Below are 27,972 nucleotides of genomic sequence, written 5' to 3' on the forward strand. Positions count from 1 at the left end.
ACCGAAATGATTAGAATTGAAGAGATATTTTTTGCAGAAGAGTAGCACAAGGATAGTGAGTGATTTATTGATTTTACTATATTGACAAATTCATATCCTTTACTCATATATTATCAGGAACATTGTTAATATTAATTTATTTTTCCACTTTTATGTAGAATATTCTTTTTCTTTCCTTTTTTACTCACTTGTTATTAACATATCATCACAGTGGAATGATTAATTGATGAATGAATGAATAATAATCACAACGAACAAACCTACTGCTGAAAACCATTTCAAACATTTTATAAATTACGATATTCCGTTAAAACAGAGGAGTCTTGGAATTAAGTTCTGCGAACAGAAGTGGAATTAGTATGAAAGTGTAATCGATGAAAGTGCAATCGGCAGGAAATTTAATAGAATGAAGAATAAAACGAATAAGTGTTTCAAGTTCTCGATATGTTTGAAACGGTTCTGTGTTTCTTACTTTATTTCAATTGTTTTATCCTGAAGAAATGGCCGGAGAAATTTTCAGATACGTGACAAATTGAGATTGTGAGCGTGGCAGGGGGTTGGTGAGAGTGGAATTGATTCTTGGAATTGTTTAATGGAGAAAATGTTTGCAAACTCGCAAGGTGGTGGCTTCAAATTAGCAACTTAGAAGTTTTCAAAGGATTCAAATATCTTGAGACTGTGAATGTTTACGAATGGAATATTTTCTTTCCATTTAGGAAATCTTCTCGTTTAAAAATGAAGAAAAATACCAGATTTATTACGTACGTGGAAACAGAATTTTTCTTCCGTTTACTTCAATTCTGGATTATTTAAGTCCAAATATTTTCAAGATTTCTAAAACATTCGAAACACGAGGACTTGGACATTTTCTGGGAACTCGAAAAAAATTTACGATATTTAAAGAGTTTCTAAAATTATAAATATTCAAGAATTTTTGATGAAAATTTCTTTCACTAAATTTTACCGCGTAAAATTCAAACGGTTTATTATATAATATTTTAATCGTTTTATACATTTCTAAATTTCAACTCTTCTTTGCAATATATGATTTTAATTTCTTCGCTAAAAATCGAAAATTTCCTGTTACAAAAAATTCCTACAGCGCAATATATCGTCAAATCATTAAAGACACTTCAACAATGTTCGCAAAATCTCCGAAACATTTACAAAAATTTCTATACCTCTGGATAGCTTTTTAAAATCAAGAACGCTATTAACTTTCAAAAGTTTCTAAAATGTCCCAAATATCGTAACATTTGCACGAGTTTTAATGTTTTCATTTGTATTTTTCCAATCATTCGACGCAGTTGAATTTGGAATTATTCCAAGTTCCTGGAACCTCGATGCTTTCAATAGAATTTATAGGAGAATGTATCGAGGTTCCGTTATTAGCTGGAATAATGATTGGATAAGAGGAAAGCCACGAGAATACTTTTGTAAGAGTTCCTCTTGTGCGTTGCCTCTTCCGCGTTCTACCTGACAAGCTTTGCTTCAATATTCAAATCACGTTTGCACGATTTTACGTTGTTTCGGAAGGGGTTGCAAAAGAAAAAAGTAGTGATTTTTGTACTCTGATTAGTGAGAGTGGAAGGCACGTGACTTGACTAAAGGAAAGAACGATCGAAGGTTGTTATTTAGCGTATTTTCTTGGAAGAGTTGACGAGTCGATATTAGAGTTTATTTGACGAAACCTTCAGAAATTTATTAATATTGTTTTGAGAAAAGATATTAGTAAATTAATTTGGGCAATTTTTACACAAATATTATAAAAATGGTAATTTTTTTAGAAATTTTTTATTATACGATGCCCATAAAATTTATTTTGTTCCTTTTTTTGTATAATAATTCTCTTAATTTTGTAAAAGAGATCATTTAGGGTAATAATTATAATATTTATGCTTGAAGCTTTTAACATTTGTAATTCATATCATAATTTATCGATTATCAACTATATCGATTATGTTATTTAAAAATTCTGTTTATTTGTATCTGAAAATTTCAATATAATTCGATTTATTGTTGTGCTATTGTTCACGTTTCCTACATACAAATTTGCTTATCTCCTATTTGTATGAATTATTCAATCTTATGCTTCCAATAGTTCGTATATAGTTCTTCCCTTTTGTATTTTTATCTTTGTAATAGCAACGAAATGCGAGGAAACACATTCAACGATATAAAAATAATCACGCCTCGTGGGTGATGTAATTTTCCCCGGTATGAAAAATCGATCATGATATTTTCTTACTCTGACTAAGCATCATCGATAAATCGATCATTGTGAGATTCGGATTTCGAAGATGCTTTTAATTCCTTCGAAAATGAATCGTTCGTCTGCCACTCAAGTTAATGCACAATAGTTGTCATGATTATTTCCAAAACCCATAATTAAATAATTTATTAAATAATTTATATTAAATAGTTCTTTTAATAGTATATTAAATAATTTATCAAAACTAAGTATGTTTCTAATTTTGCTTATGAATTCTTACAATAGCTCTTACAGTAAAACAATAGTTCCTGCAGTAAATAAGAATAATTAAAAAAAGAATAACTAGTAGTTAGTCGGAATGAAAATATTTTTATTACGTCTAAAATTTATCCGACGTAAACTTTACGACCCTTCGCTATAAATAAAGTACTTGTACTAGGTATAAACTTCAAGCGTAAAATATGATGTGTTCAAGACCTAAACAAGCTAACTTCATACATTCAAACGTAAGATGATTTTCTGAAGCATGTGTGCAATAGCAAGCAAATGTTATTCATTCAATTATGCGATTTCTTAATAATTCAGATGCATAATTTATTAATAATACGTTTATTCGAGAAACTGTAATTAAACATAATTAAAGAATATAATGTAACTTGGATAAAAGAATATTGTTTTATCTATTAAATATTACACAATTGTTTTACACATTACAATATGATAAATATTAGAAAGGCTACTCTATATTTTCGATGTTCCGCGTATTTCTTCATATTATGCACACTGCATTTTTATACAAATGTCGTGAACATCGTATTTTTTCGTATTATGCGCATTGTATTCTTACAATGTTGTTGCATACATTGTATTTCTGCGTATTATGTACACTGCAATTTTACATGTTACGTATGTTGTGTTTTTGCATATTATGTACATTGCATTCTTACATCTCCAAGTTTTCCATAAATACATAAAAGTCCGCAGTGTAATCATAATATATGCAAGTTACGCGCGATAATAGTGACGTGACCTAAACAGCGTTCATTTTTCATGCAAACTATCAAGTCAATATAGACGAAACGCCATCACCTTTTCTCTTCCTCGCCTCATTCATCATCGATTATACCAAGAAAGGAGCTTCTTCTTCCGAAAGTTGCAAGATTTCTGGCAATATATCGATGAAATCGACTTGATAAAGAACTCATACGATGGCCTAATGTTATTATTAGACCGTGTCCATCGTATTCAAACGCCATTATATAAGAATTATATGCGGTGCAAACGTGACCGATACACATCCGCGACCATATTAAGCGGTCTTATTCGTGTGAATCGGCTGTTCGAAGTCGTAGGAAGACGTCGTAACGAGGAATTATACGACCGGTCACGAGTTCTTTTGTTGTAAATTTACGACACGCCAAAGGCTACAATGTTCCGATATATTTAATGAGGCGACTGGTTGAAATATTTTATAGATTTCGAACGTTCAGCCCTTTCAATTCTCGATATTCCACGCGATGAAGGAATCTGCTTGTTCAGCTTCAGTTTTATGCGTTTTGCGATAACACGCGAGATTGAGGTGCTCTTTTTTTTTACAGTTTTTTAACGAGTTTATGGCGTGGATGTATGTAATTTTTGGAACAACCCTTTGTATAGGGTATAGTAAAGTAAAACATAATATGGTTTTAGTTTTGAATATCAGGTGTAGAGTAAAAACCTGTGCTTTTAGTTTCGTGTATTGCACATTCTGACAGTTTGTAAGATTCAGATGTTTCGAACTTTTCGAAACGAGTTTATAACATCGATATATAATTTTTGTAACAAGTCTTTGGGTTTCTGATCCCTGTTACATAAATAATAAATTTTTATGTGCGATGTAATAAATATTTAATAACAAATATTTGTAATAAATATTTGGATATTTATGACGGATGATAGAATGGAGATTTTATACGCTCCAGGATTTATAGTTTCGCAACAGGGTTTTTGAGGTTGAACGTTATAGCGCTTTATAACATGTTCGGAACATGGATGTTTGTTTTTTAAAATATCATGTCATTTATGTGTGTTTTATAATTAGTAGAGTGAATGACAGCTGATAAAGCACGTATTTAATATTGGAGTCTCTGTTCTAAAAATAAAATTTATGTCGAAGTATTACGCAAAGTTATTTTTCATGTTAGTATGAAAACACGCTGCAAAAATATACAAAATCGTATCAAATACAAGGGATATTTTCAGCTGTAAGAACAGACACGTGTCTCTGTGTCTATAAACAAATGACATTCTACAAATTCTGATTACGATTTATTTCAGATTAAAAATTAATACAAGAGAAATTGATATAGAAAATTGTTGTCATAAGAAACGTTAGGAAAAATTGAAAAAGCTGCTTTTGAAATTATGCTGTAATACTGAATTTCGATTTGAAGAGAAAACAGGCATATTGAAATTTAATGTACGTACTCGTAACTTTCAACGAAAACTACAATACATAGGATTTTACATTTTATTGCTTTTCATATTTTGGTCAATTTAACAAAACAAGAAGGATAAAAGATATCTCTGGACAGGTCGTGATTAACTTGAAAAATGTGAAGGATTGAAACTTCTCAAGATTTATGCTTTGCTCTTGGGTATTTTTATTATTACATTTCCAACTTTTCTCTTCAAGCAAAGACATTTCGCGCAGAAACTTGTTGAGAATTAGTTTAATTAAAAAAGTGTATAGTAATAATTACTTATTATTGTTAGAAAAATCTTGGAACTTTTGGAAAGCAACTGTTATAGTGGATTTAGATACGCATAACGGGAAGGAAAACTGGCTAGCTAACGAAACTTTTTAATTTAACCTGGAACGAGCGTATTCCCTAGATATAAAACTGTGCCTTTTTTTTTATTAATCCATAAATTTCGTTATATGGGATTTCTCTTTAGAGAGCTTTATCGCCCATTTGCATATAAACTTTATAACATTTGAGAGTGATACAGTTTCATAAGCAATATCGAGGAACAGTTCGCATTGTTTCATTGTTTCAGCGCGAAATGACTACAAAGTATAATAAATTGCTAGATTTCTGCTTTGTATGTATTTATTTTAAAAACGTATACGAATGAATAATTGAATAATTTCATAAAATAATAAGAAAACTTTACATTTGTTTATTTTATTCTTAAGTAACAGTATGAATAGTTTAATTAAGATGTTAATGAATATAATTCTTTCTTTTTTTGGTTTCAATTTACTGATTAGATCAAAAATAACTGAAAGAGCGTAACCATGATTACTCCCATAATAAATGCATAAACACCCTCTAATTGTTCCACCTATTCAAAACCATCACCCAAACTCATTCACTTCACACACTTTAGATCAATTAATTTATGCAAACAATCGCACCATCTTCTTAATTAATGGGCCACCGCGGAAGATCCTTGCATTCGTCGTTTGCAGCAAATTCCTCCAGTTTCTTCACCCGTCTGGCAAGAAGAAGCCGTTCGCTCATTAAGCGGCTAAAACCATCCGCTTCATTAGTCCTCCCCACCATTTGACTCTTTTCCCTCGTTACGCCGCCTCTTTTTCTCACTCACGTTTCCTCTGTTAAGGTCGGTAGAGTCAGAATCCGAGGACGACTCGAGGCTAACAGCGGACCAGGAAGTCGAGCTTCCTCCAACGAAGCTTCTCGAAGGTGAGAATCAGGAGGACCTCGCGAATCTCCAGTACGAGGACCAAGCGGACCGACGAGAATTCGACTGGAAACCAGAAACCAGAGATTATGACAGAACACTCTGGCAGCAGAGACGTCCGCTGCTGGAGGAAACGGTCTCCTTCAGGCCGGAAGACGACAGCAGCCTAATCAGCAAGGAACATTCCCTGGAATACCAGAGTCAAACTCTAGAAAGCCAGTCCGAGCATCTATTACTCTCTGCGTCTTTGGAGAGCCTTCTGAGATCAGCGCCAGACAGCTGGCCGAGTCAGCAGTTCGACAGAAGCGTCGAGGAATCGGAGCATAACTTCAAGGAGACCCAGTACTCGCTCAAAGAGAAACGCGACGCCGAGACTCAAACAGAACAGGAGACAAAGAGCACCCAGTGCAGTCCGGAACAGAGTATCGTCAGTCCTTCGGAAGTATCCAAGGAGATCCCTTTCCATTTGACTAGAAAATACTATCAGAGTCCTAGAAGAGAAGTTCAGACCCAGACCCAAGGGGAGAGCAAAAGTGTTCAGTGTTGTTTGGACGAATTAGGCAGCCTGTACAGAGTATTAGACTCCTTCGATAGTCCCTCTAGATCTGAGAAGAGCTACGTAAAAGAGTCTAAGAGTATTCAGTGTATTCCTGAGGACATTCCATCGAGTCTTGATAAGTCGACAGAGAGCCTAACTCTGCTGTACGACCAGGGTAAGTCTTTGAGGAGTCCACGAAAGGAAGTCGAGGTTCAGACCTATCAGGAATCGAAGGCGATCCAGTGTAGCGATGACGAGCTTTTAGAGGTGGTCAGTGAATCACCAGATAATAAGGAAGGCGTGAAGAAAACAGAGAGTTCTGGATCGTCCAGCTGCGGCTCACCCTGCAAGCTTCGGATTCCTACTCTGGTGTTCGTTGAGGAACGAGTGGATATGACGGTCACGCATCGAGATCACGAGGGGAACGTGAGCTGGTCGAAGCATTGGGGACCCGAAAGGCTCGTGGAGATCTACCGGGAGCCAAAAACTAGTCTGGGATTGAGCATCGTTGGTGGAAAGGTGCGTAACGCGGACACGTTTCGCTGGTTAAAAATAAAAGTTCTTAGTAGAGGGTTTGCTCGTGTGTGTTTGTTGTCAGTGACTGGGATGGGGAACAGCTTGTGCAATTGGAAATGTGATTATGTGTGTGTAGGCTTGCGTGAATGGTTTCTGTGAGGCTCTGGAAGATGGTTTATATGTGGATTCCCTCTTTTTGGTTCTGTTGCTGGATAGTTTAAAAGTAAGTAGGTTAATGCGGAGAAGTTTTGGGAAGTTTTGGGAAGCTGATTTTTGCGCTAAGATTTCAACTGTAGAAGTTTATGTGCAGTGGATAATCTTCCTTACTATTTCACGATATTTAATGTGTGCGTTTACCTTTTCTTTAATTAGGTTAGCTTAGAGTTTGGATTTTTAAAGGTGTAATTAATGTGTTAATCGTGCAAATAATAGATCATTTTATAATTCTTCGACGATTCATGCGCGAGTTTCCTTTTTCCTTTGTTTTCTTAATCGATTTAAAAATAGCTTAGTTCGAATCATTTTAGTGTGAAATGAAAGTGTTGATCGTGTTCCTATGTCGTAACAGATGATTTTTCCATGGCCTTGATGCCGTTTGTAGTTTCTGCTGCACGGTGTTCCTTTTAATTTATTTTCTTTTAGAACGACTTAAAGCGCGAATTTTTAGAATGTGATATATATGTGATAACTACATTTTAGTAACGCGCTGTAATAATTTCGCAGTTTTTGTAGATGAAAGGCTCATCTAGTCTTGCTTACAAATACTCAACTGAAAGTGTTAAGTAAAGTTTTCGCGTTTTTATTTTAACCATATAAAGTTGAAGACACTTGAGCTCGTGATAAATCAAGAATATCGGAGTATGTCTTCCCTTTAAAGCATAAAATTTCATGAACTGTTTCGCAGAAATGAAGATTTCTCTCTCGTACTTATTTTTATTACTTGTTTTATAACGAATAAAAGTACGTTTAGACCAGCTGTTAACAGCTCATTTGGATCTTTGCCTTTGATTGCAAAGTAACTTTAAAATAAACCGAGCTGTCAAGTTCACGACAGAACTTTTATTTCCCACTTAAATTTTATTTTTAACTTAGGTTTTAAAGTTTTCTTATTATCTTCATATTCGACATCCTTAATTACTTACACACACTATTAATTACTATTTAACGCTTATATAGTTTTATTTAAAAATTTATTTCTTCGTTCCTATTACGTATAAATATAATTCTTCGATAATTCCTTAATTCTAAAAAATTAACAAATCATTTATATAATCTATAAAAAAAAAAAAACTATAAAAATCAACTGTAACTTTACTTAGAAATTGATTCTTTCCTTTCTTCTAATTACGTATATTAAACACAGCCTTCTTTCTCCATTTCTATTCGACGGTAAATTTATTTAAAAATGATTTCTTAATTTTCATCTTTTGATGCAACGCAGCTTTTTTCCAATCTTCGTTCCATATTCTATTATTTCTGCCTTACGATATTACTTGACATAGAACCTTTGCCCATTATGAACGTAATTCTTCCGCCTGTATTAATTGCTCAGTTAACGATGTCGTGGATCGAATTAATGGTACCATGTCGGCGGCATTGCTTGATAATTTCAATCGAGTGCCATAAGCTCTATACTATGCATATAGTCGTACTACTGTATGTCCATTAGTGTACCGTATGGCTTCGAGATATCAAGCCGTGTCTGGGCAACGTAATCGAATAGCTGCTTTCAATTTATTCTAAGCGTCACTTTCCAAGAGTGAATTTTAAGGTGCATACGTTGTGATCCAATAAAACATAATTCACTTTCAAATGAATTTCAAACGAATGAATTTCATTTGAAAAGATCTATTTACTTAGAATTGCGGGTAAGTTAATTTTTAAAGAAACGTTCGATTCGCTTAAAAGCGAGCTTACGTTTCGCCAAGTTTATATTGTAATAATATTGAGGAGAATATTTTATTCTACGAAACGTATGTATATCATACGATAGCAAATTTCTAGAGAATTTTACAGAACGAATTCTGTGGGCTGTTGGCCTGGAGAATTTGTTTTCTCTCGCGCTAGGACGTCAGAGAACTCGATTTCAGGGAGATAGTTGCTCCCATGTGCATATGACAAAGCACAGACTTCTTGTACCATGGCCAAAGGCCAAAGGCCAGCTATTCAAGACAATTTCTTTAACGGATACTGCATCAAATGTAACCTTTCGTTCGCATTACATGCTATTCTTGTTCTAATATCATCTTTAACTTTCTATGTTTTATTATTTCTTCTTTCTTTTTAATAAACGTGTGGTTTAAACTAGCATTTAATGATTTTGTTTTTTAAAAATTTAATTTAATCTTTAAATAAAGATTAAATATTTGTATCTCGTTAATTATTTGATTTCTTATCCATTCAGTTAGGCTAAATCACATATCGGGCCTCGCCGCATTGAGAAATTCAATTATATTTATTAATTTATTTCTTACCACTAGAAATTTTATGTGGAGTTCTGCAGAATTTCTATAAAATTTTACAAAGACTATGAAACTTTATGAACCACGCAATAAAAGCTTCTAAGAAAGTAAAATCTGAAATGGCATTAATAAAATCACAAGATTGTTCTGCTTCTCCGCTTGCGAGATCAGAGAAAGAAATAAGAGAATTAGAAAATATAATAAAATGGACTACATTTTTCCTTAATTATCATTCCCAGAGGAATAATAATTTTCCTGCAAGATAATCCTTCTAACTATTGTCTGATTTTGTATCGCATTTGCTATTACTCTTTTACTAATTTATTTATTTACTGTTATCAATCAATCGTTGTTTAAAACTGTCGTTACATTAATTTCTATCGGCGAGTCAATTTTTCCAATTTTAAAATAACTTCCCTTACAGGTTGATCTGCACAATGGCAGCTCTAGTAAGTCACAGAACATATCCGGGATATTCATAAAGAATGTCTTGCCGAACAGTCCGGCCGGAAGAACTGGCGAGTTGAAGGTAACGTATGCGACATGAATTCTATTTGTACACGTGTCTTTTACGTTCGATGAGAGAAGAAAGGAGGAAATAATTCGGCATTCTGTTCAGGTCATGAGAATACAAACTCGAAGATTCAATGGACTTGACCGCGAATCTGTTTCAACTTTTATGCTGCATAATTATTCACTTTTTGTTTAATTATATTGTTAAGAAATTTCGATTTAAAAAATTTACTTTAAAAAATTCTTTAATTTTTAGTATCCTAATAATAAATTCATGCATTTATTTCCAAAATATAATAATTCGAGTCGTTCTACCGTCGTAAATGAATTCTAATTTGAATAAAAATAGTGGAAACTTTTGTTTAAATACGCGAGGTTCAGAATCTCTGATAATGGGTCTTTCATTTAATCGAAGAACATACAAATGAGACGCTATTTTAAAAATCAGTTTATGCGACTTCAGAATCATTGACATTGAATTCGTCCATTATTTGTTTTGAGAATATACAGATGAATGGCTATTAAAAAACAAATTTATGTGACTTTAGGAAACAATATGTGAATAGAGGCTGAAAAAACAAAGCCTCGTTCAAGATTAAGATCGAAAACATTGAATGGAAGTTTCTTCTAATTCGCGTCACGAACGAAGAAAACTTTCTCTGGTAACCCAATAATGGAGCCGCGAAACTGGTTGAACCATAAACCTTCATTCTTTGTTATCTTATATGGAACTTAATATCACGTTCCAGTTATCTCTATTTTAATATTCAACACACCTTTTTCATATATACAACATTTTACAGGAAATATATTTCTAGATAAAATACATTATGAAAATAATAATATGAAAAATTTGCAATTAAAAAGCTATCGTTCTTTTTTTTTTTTTATTATACCATTTTCTTTTTCTCGAGTGTTCTTTATCAAAAGAACTGCTAAATTCTTTCTCAAACAGATTTCCTTCCTCCCTTCGTAAATGTAACTTCTCAAAAATTAAACGAACAGAGATAATAATAACAATTTAAAATTCAAAAGGTCTGGTTCTTTATCTTACTACTTTGTTTCGAGCTTGAGCTTTCTCTCACAAGCACTTTCCACTGAATTATTCCTAAAAAAAGAAGCTTCCTCTCTCGTCTTATAAATTAAACCTCTTCAAACAAACTAAATTATCTTTAAATATTGTTATAACGGCCCGTATGTTCCATATACTCTATCTATAGTCTTAAAATATTACTTTTCATTGTTTCATCAATGTCCACATTGACTCATTACCAAACAATTCACCTGCAATAAATAATTTTGCTATTCGCAAAAAAAAGATTCAGTTACGTATAGATTATGACTGTTGATCGATCGAAATATGAAAAATTGCAAAAGATAGACGTACAAAAATTTAATACGCGCTTCTTCTTTTTCTTGTTTATTTTCAGATCGGAGATCGAATAATCGAGGTCGATGGCGTGGACCTACGACATAGCACTCATGAACGAGCAGTGGAGGTCATCCAAGCCGCCGGAAATCCTGTCTGCCTTCTCGTCCAGTCTCTGGTGCACCTGGTGAGACCTCGCCACGACCAGGAATATCGATGTACACCCTTTCCTTTCCACCCCCATTTGCTCCGCATTTTCTCACATTGCATATCCATTATCGTTGATTATTTAACAATTTGATTTTCCTATAGAATTGTAGACGATCTTGGCGTGTATAATTGGCAATTTGAACTTTTTAATTTAATTTTACAATGCAGTTATATTATTCTTTATCGCTATGGCAGTTCTGTCTCGGCTGTAGTCGTAGATATAGTATATGGAAAATTGTCTTCTTCCGTAGAGTTTCTTCATGAGATATGAAAAATACGACAGAAATATTTCAACTGAAAAACTTAAACAGAATACCTTGTACAATGTATTTCGTAATTACGTTTGATATGCATAAACAAACGATGTAAATCAATTCTTTATTTCCTTCTTCTTCATAGTTTTCAAAATTGAAAAAGAAATTCATTACAGAGATGACTATATATCATTTTCATTTTTATTACGAATTAATCAATGTTCGATACAGTACTCGTGGAATATCGATACGTATACTTCATTTTTGTAAATTTTTTAATATTCTCTACTTGCTTGTTCCTTGTTATTTTTACATGCTTTTGCGATAAAATCACCTTTAAAATGGCTATTATATTTTATAATATATTTTAGATTCCATTGAAAAAGAAGGTTCTTCATTTTATATGAACCGATTTTTCGAAAGCAGACAGAATCCATAATAGTCGATCAATTTTTCTAGCATTCAACCAACCCCTTTGATCCTAACATTTTATTCGTTATCGCCTCGTTTATCGACAGATTTTCTGTGCACCGCTGCTTTTTAACGCATCTTTCATTTCATTATTTCCGCCATAGCACGCTTGTTACGTGTTTTAAACGCGAAAGTAGCTCGTTTGCTTGTCACGTTTCGAGTGCCATTGAAGTTCGATGGCGCTTGCGAGCGAGAAAACTCGTAGAAGAATAAATTGCATCCACGATGTTATTGCACGCTCGTTGTAAATTTGGTCAACGCCTCTAGGTAGCCTCTAGGACACGTGTATGCAAATGTAGGAATTGTGGCCGCGTGCTCGATCTAAAACGGAACTTTGTTCTCGGCTTTTAATGACTTTCTCCGTTTCTCATTTGCAAAAACGTATGAGACGCAGACAGAGTTGAATGTCGCTTGCAACGAGAAAACACGCGAAATTAGCTTTTTCAATAATTCCTTGTCACGCATAAATTTACGCGTATTCGAACCTCGACTATTTAAGTACGAATCTTCGAATTTGAGTATTTTTAGGTTTGAACACCGAGCACGAATAATTTTAATTATTTAATTTCCAACTTGAATAGTTGGCATTTGAATGTCGGTTTTGAGTATTTAAATTCGCATCTTTGAACTTATTAATATTAAAGCTTTTGCGTCTAAAGCTTTACGTTCAGACATACAGATTTAAATATTTAGATTTGAAATTGTTGATTCCAATATTTGAATTTCAATATTTGGAATTGAATTTAAATACCTGAATACGAGAAATAAAATCTGCAGTGTATTCGGTGTGTCGATATCGTAGACAGAAGACTGATGAAGCAACATTTCTGAAACACGCATACTAGAACCCTATACATATCTGCAATGAAATTTCGTGTTTGAAATCAGATTGTTCATAAAATTTCTGCTCGCTAAAATTTCTCGATGCTAGTTAGAAATTCAAAATTTTTCACGCGATGAAATTGCGAAATTTCTTTTAACAATATTTCAAACAAAATTGTAGCTAGGTACAACGAGTTGCAATCAATTTTGCGCCACGTTTTCGCATGTAATCTGCCGGATTGCTTCGACACACAGGTCGAAATATGTATGGATGTGAAATGAACAATTGGCTGTTAATTCCTGTTGTTTCGAAAAGAGAGGAAAACAGTTGGAACAAACATCGTACGATATGTAGGAAAAATATGTACGACAACAATTTTCCATAATCTTTCCCCGATGACATCTTAAATGGCAATATATTTTTACGTGATATATTATTATTTTAACAAAAGGGGAAAATTGTTTTTTAAACTGTCACGTTTGGTTTATGATGAGCAATATAACGAGACAAAGTGTAGTGACAATACAAAGTTATTAAATGAGAATTGTTGTAGTTCCCACAAAACGGGCTAATGGCAATTTACAGATTGCACGTTGCAAATTGCATGTATTGATTGCACATAAAATAAATGTCAAAAATTGAAATTCAAAAAAACAATTATCAACGAATTGAAAAAGGAGTTAAATTAAAAAAAGAATTAGATTTTTTTATATGCTCTTCTTTAATAGCAATACATCATTAAGATAATTTATAACATTTTAAGAATTGTTTTTATAAATATAAATTTAAAACAGACAAAAACAAATATATTTTTAAAAGATCTTGGAATATACTTAAAAAAAACAGGAAAATGATTCGCCAATGACTTGGATAATTAAATAATAAAACACAGCGATCAAATGAATATTTTCAAACTCTGTGACTTATGAAAATGAGATCGCTGTTGTTTCTGACATTTCATCTACGCGATTTATTTCGATCTGCGGGTTTGATGGGCGATCACAGGCACCATAGAATTTTTCATCGAGCTAATCAAACTGTAAATGACATACAAAAGAGAAAAAGAAATCACCAATCCTTCAAACAACTCAATTAACTCCGATCGTTTGATTGTTTGTTTATACGTTTCTTTTCTCACTGAAGTATTCGCATTGTCCACTCTTTTGTTATAGCTAAATTGAACAAACGGGAAACATTACAATGTTTGAAAAATTTTTATATTTTAGAAATAAAATATTTCTAAAATTTCTTTAGATTTTGTTAATACTATACGTCGAAGCAATCGAAATAAGTTAAAAATAAAAAATAAATACTGTGTCGATAGTATAGCAGAGGTATAATAATCTAATCTATGTAATCATAACAAATACTAATACCTAAATAATTAAAGTCGATTAAAATAGTTAGACGAGAAAAAGGAAATACTTTCTGTTACGATATTGGAAAGATAAGAGTTAGAATTATAGTAATTATCGGAAATAAATATTTCATTAACTCAATTATTATCTTGTTCTGTCACTTTGAAATCATGCTAAATAGCAAACCTCGATAGTGATATTTCCATCGAATGGCAACCCCAGAAGGCAGACATTTCGAAATGTCAGATAAACTAGAACATATCGTCCTTGAATCTCTGTCTCTCGTCCCTTCATACCTTCTGCAGTAATCTATTATCCTCTGGCAACCTTGGAACTTTGGAAGCCTAATTCAAATCGATCCAACGATCGGTATATAGAATTGTCTAACGACTAAATATTATTTGGAAAATAAATTTCGCTGGAAATAAAATCAAATTTGATTATATCCTTCTTTGTGGATGTAATTAACAATTTTGATGAATTACGAAGATACAAAATAATTAAAATAAATATGAAAAATCGTGAAACATTAAAAGTGTAGAATATTTGAATTACGAATTATATAAGCAGCGAGATCTTTCGATTAAACTAAAATTACTTATTAAAATATCTATTTCCAATTATTTAATTACTGAAATATTTATTTCCAAGTATTTTAAATTATTTCAAAATTTATTTCCAAAGATTGAAATTGTTTGCAGAATGTTGAAACCGCAGGATATTTAAATCACGAAATTAACCGAGTATTCGAGGTATAAAATATTGAAAATATGGGACATTTAAATTGAGCAGTATTTAAATTAGAGAATATTTAAATTACAAAACTATAGAATATTCCGGATATAAAATATTTAAACGATTGAAAGTTTAAACTGTGCAATATCTAAATTACAAAATGTTTGAGTTGTACGAAAATACATAATACTCTAAATGCGTAACTTCGATATCACTGAATATTTGAGTGATGGAGTACTATAATTACAGGATACTCGAGTCATAGATTATTTTAATTACAAACTAGTCTAATCTCTCTCACAGAAGGCTCGAACTATAAAATATATTTCAATAACGCTACATGTTTCCACTATTCAACTTAGAATGAGATATATTTGAAAATTTTTTTTATTTCATAGCTTATTTAGAAAAATATCACAGATTGCCCCAGAATGTTAAATTACAAAATTGCGAATGTTCTAAAATACTTCGATAAATCAAACGATCAAATCCCAACGAAATGCAACTCGCGAAACAATAAAACTCGGAAATTTGAAAAAATTTGTTATTTCATAACCCATTTAGAAAAATATCACAGATTGCCCCCGGATGTTAAATTACAAAATTGCGAATGTTCTAAAATACTTCGATAAATCAAACGATCAAATCGTAACGAAATGCAACTGGCAAAACAATAAAACTAGGAAACCCAAATTCCCATACTTCGCAAACAATTTTCCTCTTCCAAAGAACATTCCCCGCATCTGTATACCTACACACATCGTCGTCATATGTTTCAACTTCGATCCACTTGGTTCACAGAAATTCACTTCGAGCCTGTATGAAATTAAAGCGACTAAACGACATTGAACCGATCAGGCTAGAGATAGAGAAACACGGAACAGCCAGATACGGCGAAAGAGCGAGATGGATAGAGGGTGCATCGGAGATAAAAAAAAAAAAAAAATCGAAAGAGGAATAGAGTAGTGTAGGCAGAGCCATTATAGAGAATCCCTTGTAGATGTACGGTGCATCGAGGTCGAACTTTCCAATAAACCATCTGACGAGGGGCTGACAGGGGGGTGAAATGGTGCGAAAGGCGGGAACAGAACGAGAATCATGCAAATCAGAGCGAACGGTGTCGAAGATAGGCTGGTACCAGGAACAGGGGATCGAAGGAAACGCTTCTGTTTTGACAAGTTTGCACAGAGAATGTTCTCACTCGAAAGATTGCGTGCAAATTGCACGAATCTGTCTGTTCTTCTATTTCCCTGTGTGAGGTAATGAGCAGAAAATCTGGTTAGGGATAACGATCGAACGTTCGTGCAATTTTTGGTTTCCATTTCTTTGATTAGGGCATTCGAAGTTTGAAAGATTTGCTTTTGATTATTTCTATTCGAAATTTCGTTCGTGCGAATTGACAGAGATGCGGGCAACTCGTGCATGCAGCTCTGTTGTTTTATCTTCCTTTGTGAGGAAACCAGCGGAAAATCTGGTTAAAAGTGAGAATCGAACATTCGACGATTTCTTTTACCTTAGATCGCATCGTATCTTTATAACGAGAATTTCTCTCCTTTCAAAATCATAGATTTTATTATCGAATATTGTTAACAACGTCAGCTACGGTACTTAACTTCTCTTGGAAATTCGAAACACCTTACCACACGCATTTTCGGGCCACGAAAACTCCAGAAGAAACAAAGTTTCCACCTCCAAAAGAAAAAAATCCGGGAGCCCTCTCTCGAGAAACGCAGCCGACGTTTCTGTAACTCCAACGTTCAACTTGGAAAAGTTCGCCGAAGCTCTGCAAACAGCAGAAACAACAAAATAAAATAAAAGAAAAACAAAACGAATGGCAGAAAGCGTGGATCCGGTCAGAGCATTTCACATTCCAAGCGGATCCTTTAAAAAACATGAATCCTGCCACGGCATAAAACAATTGAGGAAGGGCAAAACTAACGCGAAACAACCCCAGGGACTAATAAAGAGGGGGAACACGCGAAACAAAGGTTAGAAAGAGAAGGCAGATAGTGTATACGGTGGGAGGGGTGATTGGCAATGAGTCAGGGACGATCCGTGTGAGAAAGTGTGGATTACGTGGTTGCAACGAACCGTCCATCATCGGCACACCATGGACCATTGGCACCCCTTCCAGCTGCGGCAGTAACCCCCCTCTGATCACGTCGAACCATCTCTCTCTCGGTAGCGATATATCGACGACCCGGCAGTTTCATGCACGAAACCGGCTGGTAGACGTTGCCTCCGACGGAACAGCGTCGCGATGCACCGCCTCTTCGGACGCAAACGCGTCTCGTTCGGTGTACGTTCCAACGAATACACGCACATGTGACGCCTGCTATTCGTTGTTGAGGATAGTAGTCCCTTTGAGGATAGATTTCACGGATCAGAGTTGGACCGCGTCGAACGTAATTTGGCAACGGTGATATGGTTCCTGGTTTTGCTTCTTTTTGTCCGTCGTACCTGTTTCCTTTGGGATTTCTTGTATTTGTGACTGTTGGGATACGGTTGGTGATACGGTCTTCGGTCTTGGTTCTTTTTTCTTCACTTTCCTTTGAATATTTTTATATTTACGACGTTTGAGGTCGGTGACATAATCCTTAGATCTTGCTTTTTCTTCCTTTTCTTTCTTCGTTCGAGATTTTTCTATGTTTGTGATTTTTTGATTCGATGGTGTAATCCTCGGATTTTGCTGTTTTTTTCCTTCTCCTTTTCTCGTTTCAGATTGTTTTACATTTTTGTGACTTTTGGTATCGGTGACACGTTTCCTGGTTTTGATTCTTCTTCTTTTGTTTGTATGTTTCTCCAGCTCGGAATTTGTAATCTGTGAGTTTTGATATTTTGATATTTTGATTCCTTCTTACGTCGGGGCATTTTATATTCGTGATTTTTAAGATTGATAATATGCTTCTTCCTTTCGTTTCTTTTCTCTTTTTCTCTTCCTTTGGGAATTTCTGCGTCTGTGTGAGTATTCATTTCCTATTGCATAGTTGTATATAGATACATATGGTGTGTTTACGAGTATTTGGATATTTTGGGGGAATTATAAGAGTCTTTAAAAATTATTATTTCATTTGGTAAAAGTGCGGGGTTGCTAAAGTTACTTAAACTTGTAATTTCGAGTGAGAACAGTTTAGAAAAACGTGCACTGTAATTATTAAAAAGATATATTGATGCAGTCGTTGCAGTAAATATAAATGTGTTGGTTTCATACGGTGTATTCTAAGTCGGTTTGACAGTACTTGTTATATCCGATGAAAACTAAATAGCAGTTTTATCGTTGGTTTTTTGATGATTAATTTAAATTTTGGATAATTATTGCTCTTTAAAAATGCAGGATTTTCTCAAAAAACATTTGAGACTTTTAAGTCAAGACACATATGGAAAAATTATTTTCTTCCATAGATTTTACGTTTCTTTTTTACTTGTTACATTTATTTTTTTTTTTTTTTTTGTTTGACAATGACGATGATTAATTCAAAGAATTATAAAATTCTGATATTTTTCTCGGGATACATTTGCTTTAAATCTAGCGTAGGTGAAAGTCGATTGTTTTATCTACCTGATCGTTCGTAAACTCAGGTTGTCCCATCAAACAAGAGCTTCGAAATGTAAATGCTATCGATCAGTTCCTTTAAAAATAGAACATGATCACCAAACATATTTCCCAATCACGGTAAAAGTGCGTCCAATAACGATCTTAATTCGTCAAACCACCCATATTATCGTCAATAACGAACGAAAGAATACATTATTAATTTTATATAATATTATCATGATAATAATGCAAAGTAGTCGATTCAATTATAATATTTCTCTGAAATGAAAAAAAACATATTTTTTTTGCATGCAGTTATTTCTCCGGTTTCAGACAGGAAGTCGAAAAGATTAAAAAATTGTTGAAAATAAATAACTTGGGGTAAACCATTTTAAATAATTCCCACAAACCCATAGGTGAACTATCCACAAAATATTGCTTTGTAAATCACCGAACCTCTTTCAATGCAGCCACTAAGCGTAACACACTAAAATCCACGATTAACCGTAGATGAAACATCCGTTGATATCATTGAATTATAGGGTGGCCCACAAGACTTTGAATTCAATATTACATATAAAATGTTACAATAGTTTTTATCTTAATTTCTATCCTGGTTTTACATAGCAAATATCATTATAACAATATAATATTATAATAATACAATATTATAATAATACAATAAAAATTAAATAATATTTGACTGCGACTCTAATTTAAACTACTGTGATCACCCACGGTTCGATGATATCAATTCAGGATTAAAATCTATTACTTACGTCTCTATTCACATAAGTAGATCATCCAAGGCGTATTACATATTGTGTGTTGAATCCACTCAACGTAACGAAGAACGTAACACACACTAAAATCCACAAGCGAATGGAAACCTCGAACATTTATAATACATTTGGCACATTTTGGAAACAATTGATTTTGAAATTTCACTGTTCCATAAGTGTAGAACACTTAAACGCGCTTCTTGCGTTCGACATTACATCGCCTTCTAACGAACTACCTGCAACCTGCGCGTCAACTATCGACGAAGGCTGTAGAAGCATTGATCTTACATATCGTTAAATCAACTTTGACGAAAATGTGCTGCGGACACTTACTCGATGTTTCCATTGAATTGTTAACGTAACGACAGTGCGATATCCGTATTGATTTACAACGAAACAAACGAACTCACAAACCCATATGTAGATCAGTCGGTTAATTGTTATTTCGCAGATCCTTGAGCCCAGTCAGTGGAATGTGCTGCAAGTCTCGTGCGAGGCCAAAATCTAATAACACGCATTAATCACATTCCGAGGTAGCGGTGTAACGTATGGGGCTCGCTGTTGTCGATGATCGCGATTGAACACGCTTGTACATCTTTAAATCACTGCGTTTCTCCTCTGGCAACAATTCAAGAAACCGTCACGCCGAATATTTCACCGGTTGCCACGAGTAATTCAGTCCGGAAGCATCGTACTGCGCCAACCGAAATAGCACCTGGCAACTTCCATCCTTCCTCTCTTTTACTGCTTCTTCTTCTTCTTCTTCTTCTACTTCTTCTTCTTCTACACTTCCTGTTCCTCTTTTTCCTCTTCCATTTTTATTTCTTACGTTATTTATTCTTTCACATTTTTTCGTTCCTTATTTCCTTGTATCTTTTATTATTTTATTATTCTTCTGTTTATTTCTCTTCTTTCATCATTTCTGTCCCCCCTTCACTCGTTTCTCTTCTGTTTCCACCGCTGTTTTCCTTCGCCTCTTTATTTTCCTCTTCCATTTCATTTCATTCCACTTCTTATCCTTCTTTCCTTGTTTCTTCTTCTTACATCAATTATTCCTTCTCTATTCCTATTTATTTTTGTTCTTTATATTGTTCTACTTTTCTTCTCTTCTTTTTCCGCTGCTGTTGCTACTATTCTTTTCTCTCCCCTTTTTCTGTTTCAATTGCTCCGCTTCTCTTCCCTTTATTTCTCTTCTTCCGTTTATTCCGCTTCCTTTTCTTCCTCCTCCTATTGTTGTCCTTCCTTTTCAAAGATCTGAGGCTTTTCTACGGCTTGGTGTCACGGGATTATTCAAATCGAGGCTTTCAAGCGTAAACCGCATCCTTTTGGTATGCATTCCTTTCCGCCTTTAGCCTTGCGACTACAGTAGAACTCTATGTATCTGAGTCCACTGGGAACAAACGATACATACGATAGGACTCTGTTAATTCCCGTCACTAGCATAACCGACGTAATTGTGTTTCCCTGGCGTTAACAAAATTTTCAAAAGTTTCAACAACGCGCCTAACAAACCGATAAAAATTTACCACGCCAAATGTTCGAACACATTTGCCTCTCACAGCGCTATAATAACCAGCAGAAGCTCATTCAATCAGATACCAATCAAATCTATTTCTTCTCTATTTCTTCAGAAGAAGAGGATTTATTTTCGATAAATGGAGTTTCATCGTGGTTTTGTTGGAAGAATCGGTCTTGTCGAGACACACTGAGACAATGTGTATGAATAATGACGAATTAACAGAACCATGAATCAAAAGCCCCGATTTTCTTCTTTCTCTTCCTCTTCTCGCAACTCCGCCTCTTTCTTCCTTCCTCTTCAATTTGTACTATCAATTCGTGCCATCGCGTATCAGCGAGTCCTGCCACGTCTGAACGTCGTTACACTGTTACAAATAACGTTTCTTTATCTACTTCTTCCTGATATTTCATGCTTTGGTTTTTCTCTTCTGTGAAATTTGTAGAACAACGAGCACGACGAGGAAGCAGAGGGAAGAAAACAGAACGCGAGGAGTCGATTGCCCGGAACACCCACGGCATCCTTTCGTCAAAAGGCTTCGCCAGTCTCGCCAGTCAGGTCCAGCACGCCGGAAGTGACACAGGTGGGTCGTTTTCATTCAGTCTCGTTTTGTGCACGCGCGCCGATTGACACGGTCACGCGCTTTACTATTTCTGACGTCTCGCAACCTGAACTAGATTCGACGTTTCACTGTGCTTGTTTGAAGTTGTTTGTTTGATCGAGAAATTCGGCTTTCTCTGTCGTTAAATGGAATCAGTCACGAAACAAAATAGAATATACAGTAACAGAAAGAAGCGAGAGGAAAATACGAAGCGGCCATGTTTCCAGCATCGAAAGATTAGTATCTTTTGGCCTTGAATGAAATTATAAACAAAGAAGTAATATTTCGTAGGTTTATTGTTAAGAAGCAAACAAACTTAAATTGCTCGTCTTCTAGAAAATTAAAAAAAAAAAAAGAAATTATACGAAAATTTGCAGCAGTGCACCGAGTTGCTGTTTGTATAACAACGTTAGTGGATGTCGAAGAAAATGTTTCAAGCCAGTAGGAATTTTATACTGAACGATATTTCGTTACGTTGAATATATTTCATCCTCGTACATCGTTTTAATTTTTTTATTTCTAGTAGTTGAGATGATTTAGCAGTCTCCGATATTATTTAGTTTTCGAAGGAAAATTGATCTCCTTAGAATATCAGCGAGGCAATGAAAGAGATTTGTGGTAATTCCGCCCATTCAGTTGAATCCAATATCTGAAACTGTTTGGAATTTTCAAGTGTCCTCTGTTGTTGGGTAGGCAATTAATCTATTCGAGAGGATATTCAACCAAAGAGACCCATTCTCAAACCAATTCGATCTAATTAGATCGACCCTAATAATTAGCTAATGGATCTTGCGATCGTGACAATCGTCACGTATTAACCCTTCCACGACCGCATAGCTAACCACCACTATATTGCCATTTCAGTGGAAAGCACGTTGCAAGTGTACAATTGTGTCTGCTTAGAATTTCAATTCCTACTTGCATAAGGTATTTACATTATAGTATTGTGCAACTTATTCGTTTCTTATTCAAATTACTTTAAACCATTGAGTTTAACCAAAGTTTGACAGACAAGGGAACATATCTGTCATATATCTGTAACAAATGATTTGTAGCTATTTAGTCAATGAACCTACTGCCTCGTAAATTAAAACGCAAGGAGAAATGACGACTATAAATATCATTTTTCAAAATTCATCTCGCAATTTGCGACCGTTTATGCTATTTTGCTGCGGCAAATAAATTTTGTAGAAATAAGGTTTTTTTTTCAAATACTGGAGTGGCGAAGCAAAGAAATCGAGAAATCTATGAACAGCGACGTTGTTCAGTTTGTTTTCCTAGAATCTTATATGTCGGTTATGAAATTATATAATTAAAAGAAAATTACATAAATTTTCAAATATAAAAATAGTTTGTATATGATAGCAGGATGAGGAGAATTCTATACGAATCAGCGAAGTATCCTAAGTTTGTGGAAGCTTGTTTCTAGATGTAAATGACGTTTATAGAGGAAGCCAAGTTTCAGTATTCCTACTGAAGATCAGATACAGAAAGTTAGCATAATGGCTATTTGTATGAACAAATTTATTGTAAATAGTTTATTGGAGGTCGACTATTTATACACAGAAACGAGTCTGTACAATATCACTACAATGGTTCTTTCAACGCAGAAGTAAATCTGCACAACATCAGCATAGCAGTTGTTCGTAAACAGAATGCCACCACAGCGGTTAGGTGGTCGATTTATGAAAATCGATAATTCTAAGATTATAAATCCTAAATTGAGACTTACAGTAATTCAAAAATATATTTCAACTCTTATCAGAATTAATTATTTTCAATCGGATAAGAAGCATTCCAATAAAATCAAAATACCTTTCATCTTATCAATCTTTTGCAACGTACATTGCAAATAACGTAACTGCGAATTAGGTATACCACAGAGTTTACTGTAATAACTATTCGAATACTTCTCTCAATCACTGCGTAGAAGCAAATTCACGAAGAAAACGCTATAGTAACCTTTCGCATATGCGAAACACTTTTAGCTATACAGTGTTTGCGATTGTGAGCTGCTTGTAGCTAGAAAATGAAGTTCGTCAAAAAGTTTATTATGAAAACTACTCGAATACATCTCCGACTTGCTGTACCTAAATAGAAACAAATTTCTAAAAAAAAAAAAAAAAAAGCACATCGTAGTGCCATTTTACATGGAAACATGTTTGCGACTATAGATCGCAGTTTCCATCAAAAGCGAAATGGTTAATGAAAACACGGAGAAAAAGGCTGGTTGATTGTGATCAAGACACAGGGAATAAAAAAGCGCGGGAACAAGGGACCACGTTCGATCCTGTCCAATGTAAATTAATTCGGTCAACGGAATCGATTGTGTTATAACTTGGGGCGACGAGGGAGCGCGTGAAAACGGGAGGATCCCGTCGTCAGTCTATTTCGCGATGCGTCCCGTTCGAAATGTTACGATAGAGAGCGCGCGCGCGCGCGCCTACCCGAGCTACCAATTTTAGACAATCTCTCTCTCTCCATCGTTCTCGCACGTTGTTTGATCGTTTCTTGGAATTAATATAACCGCCCGTTACGTATTCTCGTTCGTGATTCGATTGATCGGTGTTTGTAATTGACCGAACTGTAATTGATAGTGAATTCAAAGCTTGTTCTATAATAGTTCCTGGTACACGGGTTGTTTGCAGCGTGGTGAGTTCCAAACGATCGGTGGACGCGTTTTCTCCGAGGTTTATTAAGCGTGCATTGTGGTTTGTTTGAAGAACGTTGATCGAGACCCTGAAAATTGTTCGCGAATATTCGAAAGCTCCGCCCTGCCGGCGATTATAGTTTTCGAAATTTTTCCGCGGTTTTAGGCACGCGCGATAGAAAGTTATTTTGGTGCAAATTCCTCTTTATTTCGCGGAGTTGCTCTGTTGTCTGAAATGAATTACCGTTTCGCGATTTCCTCTAACGCATTGTCATTTTTCTAAAATTTCACGATTTCAGTTTCGTTGGATCTATGGAAGGAAATATCGTCTACTCTTCCGTTTCGTAGATGAAGACTTTGTACACGCTGTTTAAAATTGTAATTTCATTTTCGTTCTATTTCTGATGATAGTGGAAGGAGGTGCGAGAAGAAGGAATATTTTTGCGCGTCTCTTTGCATTTTACTTTCTTCTTCGTTTTACAGGCAGGATTCGAAGACGGAGAGAAGCAAAGTAGCTCAAGATCAGATTTTAGGCGACAAAGTACAAGAGCTTCAGATGGCGCGGGATCCAGCTCGCGAAGGTAATTTAAGAGTTTCTTTTACAAACTTCTTTCTTACAATTTGAAGTCGGAAATTTCACTCAAAATTTCTGATGGATTCTTTGCAAATTTTGATAATTTATTCGATATATCACATACGTATTATTTCAATAAAATACTGTTACGTTCTATTTAGTTGCCGACGAGAAGGTAGCGTTAGCTGACGTTTAATGCAACTGGCAATAAGCTCCACAATCGGCTAACCTGCTATGTGCGGGAATACTGCCACGGGAGAGAATTAAAGTCGTTCGAAAGTAAATTAACAATATGTAATGATTTATTCAAATCTTACTCGATTTCGACATTGACAATTGACTGGCAGACTGACGGATATAAAATTCTTCGGTTGACGAAATGATGATAGACAAGATGATAACTAACTCTTCGAATGGTAATTATTCGATAGACGAGCGGTAATTAATTATACTCGATAGACGAACGATAATAATTATTATTCTTACTTACTTCTCTGAGTCGCTACACTTATTTATATCTGTCGGAAATGAAAACACGTCGGTGTCTTTCTTTTGAAAATGTTTCGGAAAATCCCCAACGATTGTTCAACTGCCGACTTTGTTTGCAATTTAAATTGTCTTAATATCGTTATAAAAACATAATTAGGTAGATATAAAGACATAGTTAGATAAGTTTTCGCAAGATATAGCTTTTAGCGGTTTTAGCTGTCTTTCACTTCAACACGGTTTTAAATAAACGTTTAAAATTACCTTGACTTGGAAGAAATTATCAATTTTGCTTTTGCTTTATGAATCCTGCGGATCGCGGGACGTGACAATACTTTCGTCCAATTTTGCAAGTAATTCTTTTGAACTAAAATTTCCAATAAATTTCTTATCTCGTTTTAACGTAAAATATGTATAAAGAACTATAGCAAGACTTGCGCTGATTAAAAATGTTCTTCTTCCTGCTCGATATTATTTCTTGAACGAAAATTCCAGGATTGATTAAAAACTAAACAAAGCAGTTGTTTAATTAAACTCTCAGATCCTCCATGAAAAAGTCTATTCGCAAGAAGGCGCCATCACCGCCTTCCAATCCAGGAATATTGCGAGAGGTGAGCGAAGAGAAAGAGGATAATGCATCGAAACCGGAAGAGCCTCCGAGACGGAAGTATTCGTCCGACGAGAGCTCTGAAGAGGACATACGTGAGCTGGAGGGTAACGTTTACACGAAAGGTGGCATGGAGGTCGGTGAACTTCAAGTATCTCGCGAATTTCTAGATATTTAAGAAGCTTCGGAGATTCAAATATTTAAATAATTGCCGTAGATTTCGAGAAAAAGTGCCGGAAACGTAAAACGTACCAAAGCAGAAATCGAAGCGGATCCAGAGACTGAAGATGAATTCGGTTACACAAATAGTACGTAATTTATGTAAATTAACTTTTTTTTTAATTTATGCATCAAACTTTTCTTTCTTCTTTATTTTCTATCTGTCTCTTCTTAAATTTTTTGTTCTCTTTCTTCGTCTCCCTTATCTTCTTTCTCGTTCTTTCTATTTTTCGTTCCTCTTCCCTTTATCAGTATCACAGGAATCAGTAATATCGTTATTTGCGTTACAGTGAAAGTTCAGAAAAAGTATCATTCACTGGGGTATAAGGTGATGCTAGTAAAGATAGAGAAAGACAGACGTGGTTTGGGTATCTCCTTGGCGGGACACAGAGATCGAAATCGGATGGCAGTGTTCGTTTGTGGCCTTAATCCAAAGGGAGCAGCTCACAAGACTGGAGAGATTTTGGTTGGCGACGAAATACTCGAGGTACGTTGCTTTACTTCTTTCTTCATCCTATCCTCTGTCATAAACTTCTTACCTTCGCTGTTAATACATATTTATACATACTAAATACGTATTTAATACTAAGATTCATGAAGGATTTATTAATAAATTAATAAAATATTTCCATGATTATATACAAGATATTCTAGTAAAATTAGAATAATGAAAATCTAATCAATATGTCGAATATTTTTTCAAATTTTCCAAAAATTTAAGAACTAGTTCAGTTTATAAAGTAAAATAAGATTTTTTAAAAGTTGAAGCGTAATTACAAAATATGCTCATAATTGTACAAAAGAATATTCTAACAAAATTAAAACAATAAAATTCTAGTCAACGTTTGTAATATATTTTTGATCTTCTAAAACCTTAACAAGTGGTTTAATTCACGAACGAAAATACTACCAATTTTATCGTATGATACAGTTTGCAATTTTTCAACAGTTAAATATCGATCATTCAAGAAAAGATTTTACAAATTTTCCGAAAGAAAAAATACATTACCAGCAAGGTATGAATGAAATTTGGCAATTGGGCCGAGATCAGCTGGCATCAGCTGTTAATGGTTCAACAAGTGTTGCTTTGAGGAATTTTCGACCGTCATCGTCAACGTATACAAACGGAATCGCGCTGGGCAGTGATAAATCGCTGCAAGACAAGTTGATGAATTTTTAGTCGAACGTATGTGTACTTGGCAAACGTTCAAACTCGATTATCTCAGAGACGAAGCCTCAAAACCTACATTTTCCGGGTGAATCACCTTACTCGGGATCATATCGCGAATTCCATTATGATTCATGCCACCTGGTTATTCTTATTTGATGGAATAAATATTTTTAATATTTTCCATTTTGTTACTCTTGAATTATGTTTCTACGTAGGTAAATGGCCGAGTTCTACAAGGACGATGTCACTTGAATGCGTCTGCCATGATTAAAGGAATGGCTGGCACGTATTTCAAAATCGTCGTTTTCAGGTACATACACATTTTCTTCGTATTTGCGTGTTTTTTCCATAGGTGTGATTTCATCTATTTCGCAAATAAAACATTTCGTTGTCTATATGTATAAGGAAAAACTAGACAATTTTCCGTTGAGATTAATCAGGAAAATTATTCAGAAAAATTTGTAGTGCGAAAGAAGAAATTGTAATTGTTGAGGATTTTGGATCTTTGAAGCCGAAATAATGTTATGGGAACACAAAATTTACACCTTTAATTAATGTTTGAATAATTATATATTTACTTAATGGATGATCTCTATTATATTTATCGATACATAACTGCACGCGTCTCAGCACTTTCTTCTATACCCGATATTAACCGACTGTCCTTCCAGATGCTTCTAAGG

At 34.6% G+C, this 27,972-nt stretch overlaps 1 protein-coding gene across 1 annotated transcript in view; it reads left to right on the forward strand.

Moving 5' to 3' along the window:
- The window catches only part of LOC122570821, a 165,648-nt gene that overhangs the window by 129,741 nt on the left and 7,935 nt on the right, over nt 1-27,972 (forward strand). The window contains exons 20-29 of the mRNA XM_043733678.1: nt 5,819-6,956; nt 9,840-9,944; nt 11,359-11,484; nt 21,427-21,564; nt 24,716-24,813; nt 25,834-26,035; nt 26,117-26,207; nt 26,409-26,605; nt 27,505-27,599; nt 27,961-27,967. Of these exons, the coding sequence (XP_043589613.1) occupies nt 5,819-6,956; nt 9,840-9,944; nt 11,359-11,484; nt 21,427-21,564; nt 24,716-24,813; nt 25,834-26,035; nt 26,117-26,207; nt 26,409-26,605; nt 27,505-27,599; nt 27,961-27,967 (2,197 nt within the window). The remainder of the gene's footprint in view (nt 1-5,818; nt 6,957-9,839; nt 9,945-11,358; nt 11,485-21,426; nt 21,565-24,715; nt 24,814-25,833; nt 26,036-26,116; nt 26,208-26,408; nt 26,606-27,504; nt 27,600-27,960; nt 27,968-27,972) is intronic.

This window comes from Bombus pyrosoma, linkage group LG9, assembly GCF_014825855.1.
Source record: "Bombus pyrosoma isolate SC7728 linkage group LG9, ASM1482585v1, whole genome shotgun sequence".
Taxonomy (NCBI): Eukaryota; Metazoa; Arthropoda; class Insecta; order Hymenoptera; family Apidae; genus Bombus; species Bombus pyrosoma.